The sequence below is a fragment of the Myotis brandtii genome, unplaced genomic scaffold (genome assembly GCF_000412655.1).
Source record: "Myotis brandtii unplaced genomic scaffold, ASM41265v1 scaffold59, whole genome shotgun sequence".
Classification (NCBI taxonomy): domain Eukaryota; kingdom Metazoa; phylum Chordata; class Mammalia; order Chiroptera; family Vespertilionidae; genus Myotis; species Myotis brandtii.
The window spans coordinates 56,070-68,301 of NW_005370223.1; the positions used below are offsets into that span (position 1 = coordinate 56,070).

Consider the following 12,232-nt stretch of genomic DNA (forward strand, 5'->3'; position numbering starts at 1 on the left):
GAAGATTTGATTCCTGGTAGTGGGCACACAAAGCAATATACAGATCATGTGTCATTGAATTGTAAACCTGAAACCTTATCATCTTATTAACCAATTCATCTCAATACATTTAATTAAAAAATAAAAATAAAGTCATTGAACTTAAATTAAATGTGAATGTGTAGGGGAGGGATGTCCAGAGCTTCCATCAGATTCCCAAAGTTTGTTCATTCAAAATGTTCTGACCATCTCTTTAGAAGTTGCATATGTCCCCAAAGGAAACTTTCTAATACATTTCAGTGTTAAAGGGTTTCTTGAAGGAGAATATTTAGCAGAGATTTCTACAGAATACCATCAGGGAGTCTTAGCTCCTAAAGAACTGAGGTTAGTGAAAATCGTTAAAGACAAATATGAAAAAGTTTCACTTACTTATCTTTCAAATAACAGCCGGGAAGGTCCAGGTTTGCTGTTGCTCAGGTCCGACTGTAGAACACGGACAGATGACAAGTTGATGACAGATGTGATAAAAATCCGACTTGTTTTCCTGCCTGGGTTGCCCAGCGGTCTTCAGATAGGAAAGGTAGGACAAATGCTGGGAAGAGGAAATGGAAGCCAGAAATCGATGAAAGACCGGAAGAATTCCTATCTGTATCAATTGCACCTGTCTCTTAGCTTTCAAATATTATTTGGAACTCAAAGAACACTTAATATCAGTTCATTAGTCTAGTGTGGATATCCTTAAGAGATTATGAAGATTTGAAATTTTGGAAGACTGGAGGTGAACAAATTTAGCTCTGATATTCTAAAACAGGTCAGAGAACTTGACTGAAGTCAAGAACCTGAAATGGACTGTTAAACTATAGCTCGTGAACACTTAAAGTGAAGCCAACCTATCTCAGGCTCATTTTCTTGTGCACTAGTGTTTCTCAAATAAAAGATTAGGAAAATGCAGTAAACATACAGCCTACCATAACATGTTTAATGAGTTCCCTATTTAGGAACATTTATTTTATTTCTAGAGCAAAATACAACATGATTTTATGGATGTTAAATATGAAAACTGGAAAAGTAAATGGAAGTGGTATCATCTACTCAGATAATGTCTTGCTGAAAGTAAACAGATTTAGAAACGAAATAGGCATGGTTAAAAGACTGGCTCTGGGATCAGACATTTTTATTTTTGGAAACCCAGATCGATTATTTCTAGACTATGGCCTTGAAAAAGTCACTTTACTTTTCTAAACCTCGATTTTGATATAAAATGGGAAAAACAGTATCATCTACCTCCAGGGATTCTGTGAGAATCAAAGAAAATGATATACATAAATGGTTCACCAGTGAGCCTAGGCTGGCACAGTGCTCAGTAAATGGTAGCTTTTGTTGCTTTTATTATTCCTAGCTAATTAAATGTAATGGTTTTGGTAGTTGCAAGCCCAAGGGATGCTCAAGGGAAAGGGGCCAATATAATGGCATAATAAATTTTAAAACTGTTAAAGGAATTATCATATGAGGAATATTAGTAATCAGTCTAATAAGCTCTAATCTCACATGTTAATATTAATGCTCCATTAAAATATAATTAATAATCATTAATGTTAATTTTATTTCAGAGTGAGGTTTGCCAAGATACTCAGAGAACTGTGGAGTCATGCATAATAAATGTCTAAAACATTATAAAAACGTGAAATAACAGTACTGATATACATATAAATGGCTCGGTGAAAGTAACTGAAGATGACTGTGATCTGCCTATTTGTAATTGCTTCTCTATACGTTAGCATCCAGTCATTCAGAGCTGTGGGAAGATGTCTACTTCTAAGTGAAATTGTGCCATACCCATCACTCATTGAGATGCTTTGTTAAGTACAGTATTTAAAACAGGAAAGGAATTCGTTTGCTCAGTCCTTAATTTGGGAGTGTGCTAGGCAGTTCTGGAAGTTGCTAACTAAATGACCTTTTCATAGTGACTATACTATGTCATTGTAATATTAGTACATTCTTCTTTATTTATTCTCCATTCAGTTCATTTATTGACTTTCAGCTATATTATCTATGTAGCGCTGTGGTAAGTGTTTGTGAAAGGTACAGCTGAAGTGCTCTGGGAGGGAGGGAAAATGCCCCTCCAGTTGAGTCTTGAACCCCCCAGTTCTGTATGTAGATCTTGGAGCGGGTTGGTGGTGAAAGTCAGGAAAGAATCTGGAGAATAGGGACAGCTTATTAAAGAACAAAAAGAAAGACACAAGTGAACACTGGGGAGTGAATGAGTTTAATTAGATTGGAACAAGGGTTTCATGTAGATTGAAGACTAAGGAGTACTGAGAACTATGGATTGAACTCTGAGGAACACCCAGGAGGCTGCAAAGAATCAGGAGAAGGAAGGAGGGTAATATGGTGTGACTGAGCCACGAGAATAAAGAGTATCAAGCAGAAGATAGCTTCCAACAGTGCCAAATGCTACCGATAGGCAAAGTCAAGACTGAAAATTGTCCATTGCATTGGATAGTTGGGAGATTCTTAGTAATCTCAGCTAGATCAGAGCTGGTGGTGATGTGAGGACATAAGTCAAATGCAATAGAGGAGTAAAGAAATGGAAGTGAAAAGGAGAGTCAGTGAATACAGATGAACCTTAAGAGAGATGCATTGGGTTATGAAGAGAAGACAGAAAGGGTAATAGGAAGGGCCTAGAAGACGTCTGCAGTAAGGAAGGAGAGGACAGAAGGCAAGTGAAAGCGCAGAGGGGAAGAGGCCAGGATGTGAAGCCAACAGCTAGTCCCTTGGCTAGAAGGGAGGGAAGAGCCAGGCTTCTATACCAAGATGTGCCATTGACCAGAGTAGAAAACATTGGAGAGCAAAGACAATCGAGAAAGCAGGTATTGAACTCTTCTTCAGACAGTCTCAACCTGAAGTCCCTTTGAGTCTTCTTTTGTAGATCGATGGTCTCCAAAGTGGAGTTGTTTGACGATGTTTGTTGTTCGTTGACTGGGACACCCTGCAGTTTATGTGCATGTGTTGCATGTGGCTAATTGTATGACAATTAGAATATAATACTTTGTAATAAGATTAGAATGACAATAAAAAATGTATTTATGACTTAGAAATACAGAGGTGATCTTGCAGTGTAGTACCAAAAGAGTGACAAAAAATATTCCACATTTGCTCACATTTTCTTTATTGAAACATTTTCTTCGCTTGGATATAGGAAGCTATGCTCTGTTTATTTTACTTTTCCTATCTACTTTTCTAAGCTCTCTTCCCTAGAGGTTCCTCTTCTGGCAGATTTCTTAACATCGGCATGCTTAAGGACTTTTCCAAAGACCTCTCCTTTTCTCTATTTTCACTCATTCCCTAGGAGGTCTTCAAATTTTCTGACTGAAAGTGTCACTCCATACAACTCCAAAATTTGTATTTTTAGCATGAACTTTTCCTCCTAAACTCAAATCTTAGGTATTCAACCATGTATTCAACATCTCCACTTTAATCATCCCACAAATATATATATACTAGAGGCCCGGTGCATGAAATTTGTGCATGGGGGAAGGGGGTCCCTCAGCCTGGCCTGCACCCTCTCCAATCTGGGACAACCCTCTCGCAATCCGGGACTGCTGGCTCCTAACTGCCTGCCTGCCTGCCTGATCGCCCCTAACCACTCTGCCTACTGCCCTGATGCCCCTAACGGCTCCCCTGCCAGCCTGATGCCCCCTAACTGCTCCCCTGCCGGCCTGACAGCCCCTAACTGCCCTCTCCTGCCTGCCTGACCGCCCCTAACTGCCCTCCCCTAACTGATCACACCTAGCTGCCTCTGCCTCGGGCCCCGCCACCATGGCTTTGTCTGATGTCCAGTCTAATTAGCATATTACCCTTTTATTAGCCCTGCTGGCCTGATCGCACCTAGCTGCCTCTGCCTTGGGCCCCGCCACCATGGCTTTGTCCGGAAGATGTCCAGTCTAATTAGCATATTACCCTTTTATTAGTATAGACTAGAAGCCTGGTACACGAAATTCATGCACGGGGTGGTGGTGGTGGGGGGGGGTTCCCTCAGCCCAGCCTGCACCCTCTCCAATCTGGGACCTCTCTACCCTTACCCAGACATGTGCCCTGACCGGGAATCAAACCCTGACCTCCTGGTTCATAGGTCGACACTCAACCACTGAGCCATGCTGGCTGGGCCCACAAATATACTTTTTTAACTTATTATATGTCAGGCACTAGGTTTAGCATTTGTGATACGTTACAAAGCAAACATCTCTGCTCTTTTGAACCCTATATTCCAGGAGAGGGAGACTAAAAATGGACACTATGCATAATAGCTAAGTAAAATACAAATGCACACTATTCAAAAGTAAGAAGTGCTAAGTAGTGAATAAGACAATAGTAAGTGGCTTGTGCGTGCTGGGGTAGGACATGTGGCATCGGGTTGCAGTTTTAAATTGAGAAGGTGACATCTGAGTAAAGATTAGGAAGTGAAAGAGTGAGTCACAGAGGTGGTCAGGGCAAAAGTCAAGCAGGTCCGAAGACATCGAAAATAGCCTGAACTGTGCTGTGGTTGAGCAACTAGGACGAGTGGGGACTCTTATTCTCCGCCTCCCTCCCTTCCTTTTCTTCAGTAGCACTTCTCACCACCTGACATACTATGTGTATATATCTGCATTATTTTCATGTTTATTTCATGTCTGCTTACTTATTCCTCCAGAATATGAGCTCTGTGTTGACAGAGATTTTATTAGTTTTAATTCACTACTATATTTCCAGGTGCTAAAAAGTACCCTGTAGATAGAAGTGCAATAAATATTTGTTGAGTGAATGAATAAATAAGAAATATGGTAATTTCTATATGTATGTATTTTTTGATTAAAATAGCAAAAATTTGGGTATTACTGTAGTCACAAGCCATTGAGGCCTAAGAACAAGTAAATTGCATATTTTTATAACCATATGAAGGTATCATGAAGTTTAGAAGCCTAAAAGCAAAATAACGAATATGTAAACATTATTAGGGAATATTTCTGGATACTATGACTTGGATTGAATTTTTAATTATATTTTGTATTTTTTTAAATCCTCACCTGAGAATATGTTTGTATTGATTTTAGAGAGAGAAGTGAAAGAGGGAGGGAGGGAAAAAGGAAGAAACACTGATGTGAGAAACATCAATTGGTTGACTTCAGTAGGTGCCTGCAGCAGGGATTGAACCGGAAACCCGGGTATGTGCCTTGACTGGGAATCGAACTTGCAACCTTTTGGTGTACGAGACAACACTACAACCAACTGAGCCACCCAGCCAGAACTTATAGTTTGTACTTTTTCTATAATAAACATACAATTATATATTAAAACTACATTTCTGCCTTTGAACTTTTTTTGAAACAGAGAGTGGGTAAGTGCATTATTGAAGCTTTGAGTTGGAATCATTATAGTTGTGGTTCAGTAAAATAAAATTGTGGTATCCCTCCACGAGCTACAATTTAATGAACCTGGAGCCTCATTTCTAGGACCAAAGAAGTCTGGGAAACGTGGAGCTCAACAATGCTGTTTTGTTTCATTAAATGCCCTCCCGGCCTGTGTGGACATAGATGTGACTTGTCCCTAACGTGATAAAAGGCAGCAGACATCATTAGCGCCCATCACATGACTCCTGGCACCTACTGGAGAGGCCTCTGTTTGCTCATGATCAGAGGTAAAATCTTTCTACAGATTGATCTGAAATTACTTCTTTACTGTTCAGATCTAGCCACGAAGCCAAGTGTGGCTTTCTATTTCATCCTTAAAAACCTACTTGTGAGGTTTTAATCATGTCAGCTCTGCTTTTCAGAATGTTCCTAGGGGGTAACCATGTTCACAGAAGAGGGCTCATGGAATAGTTTATTAGAATTTCAAAAAAAAAAAGGTGCCACCTCTTGATCTGCTCCTTACTAGGCACAACCTGATGCCAGGCATTTATTTTTATTAAAACATTAAAAAGCTACAGGTTGTAGCTTTCTGAGGGGCTACTACATACAGTTAGATTTTAAGGCTTCTGCTGTTAGGTGTTTCTAAATAATTAATGGTTTCTGTACTTTCTTGACTTGTGTATGGTAGCACAGCAAACTCATAGGAATTAGCAACAATAGTAAATTTTAGGTTTTCTAGACTTGCATTTTTTTTAAACTTTGTAATAAAATTATGTATATTAAAAAAACAAATGAATTGCTGAAATTTAAGAGATTTTTGAATGTTTTTAATCTCACTTTATAAATATGAAAACAGAAAAAGAATCCTCTGAATTTCATGTTATCCTAGTAGGTACAGGCTGGGCACACCAATGAAGACCTGCCTTGCCACATTCCATAGAACAGCAGCAGAAGCAATTTGTTACAAGCAGACAGACAGCTGAACACTAAAACGGACGATAAACTAGAATGAAACTAGATATTGAAATATATTTCTTTTAGGCTTACCATGAAATTTCAGATTTACACAAATAATTGCATTGAAAGAAGTCAGGGGAAAATGCCGTGCTAAAATGGGTGTCCGTAAAAACAGAACTTTACACACGCTATAGCCTTTATAGTCACCATTTACTCGGTTGGTCCAAATATTTACAGTTCATTGTTATGACTGCCAAAACTGGCAACTACAGGATTGTTGTCTCAATTAGGACAGTAAACAGACTGTCTCTCTTTTTTTTTAATGAAAAAAAAAATCTAAAATGTAATACTTCACAGTTTAACATGTTTACTCATTCAAACGAGCTAAAAAATAATGGTGTGACATCTGTTCGAGAGGCACTGGTACCTCAGATTTTGGCTGCCTCCCCACCAAATTGGTTGTTGTTTTTAAAAAATAAAGAATAGAGGGAGGTGCTGTCATCAAAAAATCTTCTAGCATTTAAAGGATCTTATTTTTCTAGAAATAAGGATCTCGAGTCTGTTGCTGGTGATAAAAAAAAAAAAATTAACAAAGAGGCAAATGCAGAATACAGCAGCAGTTCCATGTTTTTGCATGAATTTACTGACTCACTATGGATACTGCCACAGTGCTATAGTTATTTAAGTGACTTCCCCGGTTCCCTCTATATTTACCTGTATAAGCTAAACCCTGTACAAAATAGTAAGAATGTTTATGTAGGTACTGAATTCATCTGTTACAGCTGTTGTTTTGTTGTTTGTTTGTTTACTGTGGGTTGCAGTGATTCTAGAAATGGTGTCAATGGAACAAACTCTAGCAAACAGCATTCTATAGAGGCGCATGGGAGCCAGTCACATAAAAGAAGGCAGTGCTGCTAAGGGCGAATGAAGGGTAGAAATCTCCCCAGAGAAAGTCTCAGAAAAGTATCAACTCACTGCTGGTAAAAAGAAAACAAACTTATTTGTTTACTGTGGGTTGCAGTGATTCTAGATATGGTGTCAATGGAACAAACTCTAGCGAACAGCATTCTATAGAGGCGCATGGGAGCCAGTCACATAAAAGAAGGCAGTGCTGCTAAGGGCGAATGAAGGGTAGAAATCTCCCCAGAGAAAGTCTCAGAAAAGTATCAACTCACTGCTGGTAAAAAGAAAACAAACTTATTTTAGATAGTCTCTGGCTTGACAACCTTCTATTATGAAAGAAAAAAAATACATTAAAATTTACGTTTATAGAAATTGACTTTTGAAGTTTATTTATCTAAAGCATACTTTGCACTACTGAATTATCACTGACTATACATTTTAGAATCTGGAAAATATAGTGCTTTAGCATTCATATAAATATAAACATCATAATGAAAATTTAGCGTTACTTTCATGCGGAATGAAGATGCATACTGAGTTATATTAAAAACATTCGAGTATAGAAAAAAGGAATTTGTCTTTTCCACAGTAAATGTAATGCTGGTTTCTTGATATTAAAGAGAACCAGGATGAAACATATATACGTCCCAATTCAACCAATGACCATAAATGCTAAGTGTTAAGAGTTGATGAATATTGTAATTTTTAAGTTTTATTTATTAGGTGCACATAATTTTGATCATCCAATACATACAAAAACTGTGCCAGACTCTAGGAGGACTAAAAAATATTAACTGAAATTTTAACATGCATTTATTAAATACGTGTAGATCACTATATTATTGAAATTATAAAAATGAGTAATAACATAAGAATATATTATCAGTATCTTACAATCATTGGTTGGGATGGGGGTACTCCTTCCATCTTTATGAAATACTGAAAAGATAGAAAATCTTCAAGTGTTTTGCCACCTTAAAACAATAACAAACCCCATGCTGCTACTAAGATAGACTTTTTGTTCATTTGTTTTAAAAGAAATTCTAGATGAGGTTATATTTTTACAATATTTCTTCTCAAATGAATTTTATAGTCTTTATTTTATATCCAAGCTTCATTCACATAGGCGATATGTTAAGTCTGCTGCATTAGTTGCAATTTATTCTGCAGAATGTGTGAGCAGATTCTAACATTCTGAAAAGTCATTATAATTTTCCTGTATTTGTCTTCTGAGTTACTCTGAGCAGTCAATTATTGCAGGGGAAAAACCCATGCTTCAAGTTTGTATCTGGTGCCAGTCGCAGATTTATGCCAAACACCACTTACTACTCAAACGTGTAGCCCCCTGGAACTGCAGGCTGACTACCACCTACCTCTTCAAAGATTGAAACCAGACTACGATCTGGGATTTCTCTGCAGAGGACTGGCTGCTTCCCAGTTAACGTGAGTATGCAATATTTGCACTTCAAAAAAACAGTATTATATAAGCATATGTTGTCTCACTTTACCTGCTATTTATTAAAATCAGAGGTTAGCCTTTGGGACTTACAGTTGTCTGGGGCTATCCTAAGTCAATCAGTCATACAAATGGACTAGCCACAGGTTCAGGGTATCAGAAAACTAGGTAATGAAACTTTATTATTACCTAGTGGGTTTTGTTTTGTTTGTGTTTTTTTTTTTCACGATAATATTCAAACATTTCCAAGAGTATAATCATCTATTTTATATATTACAAATTCTGTTATATGTCACTTGGATTGGTATTTAATAAACAATTACTACATATCCTCTCATTTAAATTATCACTGAAATTAGCAATAACTTTAGTAAGACTGTTTTTAATGCCATATGGGAGGGGGAATAACTACATGAAAACTGTTCACGTAAATGGAATAGGAGTGGAGAAAAAAGTATTTCTTGACATGTGGCCTGTCACTTGGGAAAGTAAAAGGCCCATCAGATCCAAAATACCAGCTTGGATATTCCCTTGCCACCCACTCCACAGACAGACATACCACATGGCATTAAATGCTGTAACCTTTCCTAAAAATGCCATTTGGGTTGGTCTGCTGCGGTGAGTGTAGAAGAACTCTTGGTCTGCCTCTTGAGTTTGTGATTTCAAGGGGAAGAATCCAGTAAATAACACTGCCTAAATTTTGCCCTCAAATGTTTGGCATAAATGATTTGTGAGAATACTGGAAATTTTGGCTGTTTTCACACTGATGAATAATTATGCAACTTGAAAACATTCTGCAGAACATAATGCTATAGTCACATCCACTATTTGCAAAAGTCTCAAAGAAACTGTAGGGTATTTATGAAAGCTTTCTTCCCTTGGCAAGTATTTATTCTTCATAAATAGAATGTATATACTATAAAACATTTTGTGCACATGTTTCAAACTATTCCTTTTCTATAAATCTTCATATAAGAAAGTAGTTATCTATCAGTAAACAGTAAACACATATTCTTCCATTTTCTAACCTTTCTGTATTCACGTGTTCTAAAAATATGAAGAAATTCCATTATTAATAAAAATATTGAATATATTTGTCATTATAGTGTAACAAATGCAAAATAGCTTGAAAAAATTATATAAACAAAAAGCTGTATATGCCAGTAATGAGACATATATTTCCTACTTATTTTTCATAAAAGAGTTCTAATTGGTTATCTGTCAAGAGAAAAAAATGTAATTTTGTAAAATACCTTGTATCGTTCAGCTTTAAAAGATAACCATGACCCACAAAAATTACTCTGAATAGGTAGGACTTCTCCTACTACCGTGTGTGAAAAAGACTGCACAATTATATGACAGATTGCCGCATAAAGCCCGAACAAGAGAAGCAAACTGATACCGCAAGCCGCCAGAACAACATAATTAAAATAGAATTCCAAGTTTATATTAATAGTCTCATAAGTTAATTAAAATCAAGATCAACTGAACTTTCTATTTACACCAGCTTAGACGGCCTAGGAGGAAAGGAACTCTATTTTAGAGACATATGTGGCTCTTTGCGCTTCTGTCATCCAGGTGCCATTTCTGATGGAGCACATGTGCACTGAACAGTTGGCAAAGAAGGAAAAAGATTACTGTAGCTGTCTGTGCAGATAGTCTCTCTAATGATACAAAATATGTCTGGAAAAAAAGCAAGACTTCTTTGTAAAATGAAAAATTTCCCATGACTTTTCGCTCCTTCTTCGGCCCTGGATGTGATTTGAGTATGTTTCTGTAAATAAGGATATATACTTTGGCTTCTGATGTATGCATGGAACAAAAATAGGTTTAGTAATCTGTAAGTGATGGAGTTATCCATGTAGACTGGTAAAACATCTGAAGGATTTGGGATCTGTTTCCCATTTTATCTAAATGCGCCATGAACAGGTTTCCTGTGTAAGTAGGAGGATTTATGAAAGTATTCAGTAGCATACATTACACTACATTGCTAGGTTAGGGTTCTTTTCTTGATATACTACGCAACTATTTAAAAAATATTTCTCCAAAGTGAAAATACTAGCAGGAAGAACTCAAGATGTTGTAGTCTCAGTATTCAGAAAGCATTGCTCCCCAAAGGTCCTTTTATAAAGTATTTTCTTATAAGGCATTGATTGCTGCTCAGCTAATTTTCATCAGGTTCCAGATGAGGGTCAACATCTGTGGACAGTCTGAGATAAAAGAAAGCATAGAAAGCCAGTAGGAGGGCCAACAGAGCTGCGAGTACAAGGCCAACTTCCTGAGGAAGAAAAAGAAAGTAGACTTGAAATTGATAAAATGAGATTCGTTAATGTTATCAGTTTCATCAGATAAAATATCCACGATTCCAGTCTCGAATGAACATTTTAAAACTAATAATCACATTAATTTGAACACTTTTGCCATTAAGAAGCATAATTTGACAATATCCATTTCAATGGCAAGTACATCAGTGAGTGCATCATTCTATATTATTTTTATTTAATTTGTTTGCGTTTCACTAATAGTAAAATTAACATTTATACTTTTAAATATATTTTCATAGTTTGGATATCAAAATGTTGGGGACAAGAAATGTTGTTTGTACCTACAAAGTTTATCTACTCTCTATTTGGTTATGTTTAATTTTATTTCTTGCTTCAATAAATTTATTATTAGTTTAGCACTTAAGTCACAGATCTTTAAAATTAAATGATCATTTCTTTTCTAATGGGAAGAAACCATTGTAACCAGTGTCTAGATCAGGGGTGGGCAAACTTTTTGACTCGAGGGCCACAATGGGTTCTTAAACTGGACCGGAGGGCCGGAACAAAAGCATGGATGGAGTGTTTGTGTGAACTAATATAAATTCAAAGTAAACATCATTACATAAAAGGGTACGGTCTTTTTTTTTTTTAGTTTTATTCATTTCAAACGGGCCGTAGTTTGCCCACGGCTGGTCTAGATTATGCCTCTTTAACATCTTTATTAAATACTAGAGGCCCGATGCACAAATGGTGGGGTCCCTTGGCCTGGCTTGTGCCCTCTTGCAATCCGGGACCCCTCAGGGGATGTCAGACTACCGGTTTCAGCCCAATCCCCACAGGCCAGGCCGAGGGACCCCACTGGTGCACCAGGCCTCTAGTATGCATATAAGAACTTTGGTTAATCTCTTCCTGCCCTCCCCCTTCTCCCCTTCCCTCTGAGATTCATCAGTCTGTTCCATGTTTCCATGCCTGTGCTCTGAGCATCTGCCCCCTGGTAGCCAGTGTGTGTCCTAGCTACCAAACGGTCGAATGGTCTCTTAGGCTTTTACATATATACTAAAGGCCCAATGAAATTAGTGCAAGGGGCTCGGCTCAGCTGCCTCAGCCCTCGCAGCCCCAACTGCCTCGGCCCTCACAGCCCCGGCTGCCTCGTGGCCCCGAGTCCCAGCCCACTGGTCATTCCAGAAGGTCATCTGGACGGTCGTTATGGAAGGTCGTTCTGCCATGCAGTCTAATTAGCATATTGGCTCTTTATTATATAGGACTAGAGGCCTGGTGCACAAGAT

General features: G+C 37.8%; 1 protein-coding gene across 5 annotated transcripts in view; it reads right to left on the bottom strand.

Moving 5' to 3' along the window:
- Positions 1 to 408: 408 nt before the first annotated feature.
- The window catches only part of TRIQK (triple QxxK/R motif containing), a 46,954-nt gene continuing 35,130 nt past the window's right edge, over positions 409 to 12,232 (bottom strand). For 4 of the 5 annotated variants that reach the window (XM_014550287.1, XM_014550289.1, XM_014550288.1 and 1 more), the window contains exon 4: positions 409 to 571. In XM_014550287.1, coding sequence (XP_014405773.1) covers positions 416 to 571 — 156 coding nt within the window. In that variant the 3' untranslated portion in view covers positions 409 to 415. Of the gene's footprint in view, positions 572 to 7,582; positions 10,961 to 12,232 lie in introns of those variants that run through there. The other variant, XM_014550290.1, reaches the window with a different exon arrangement.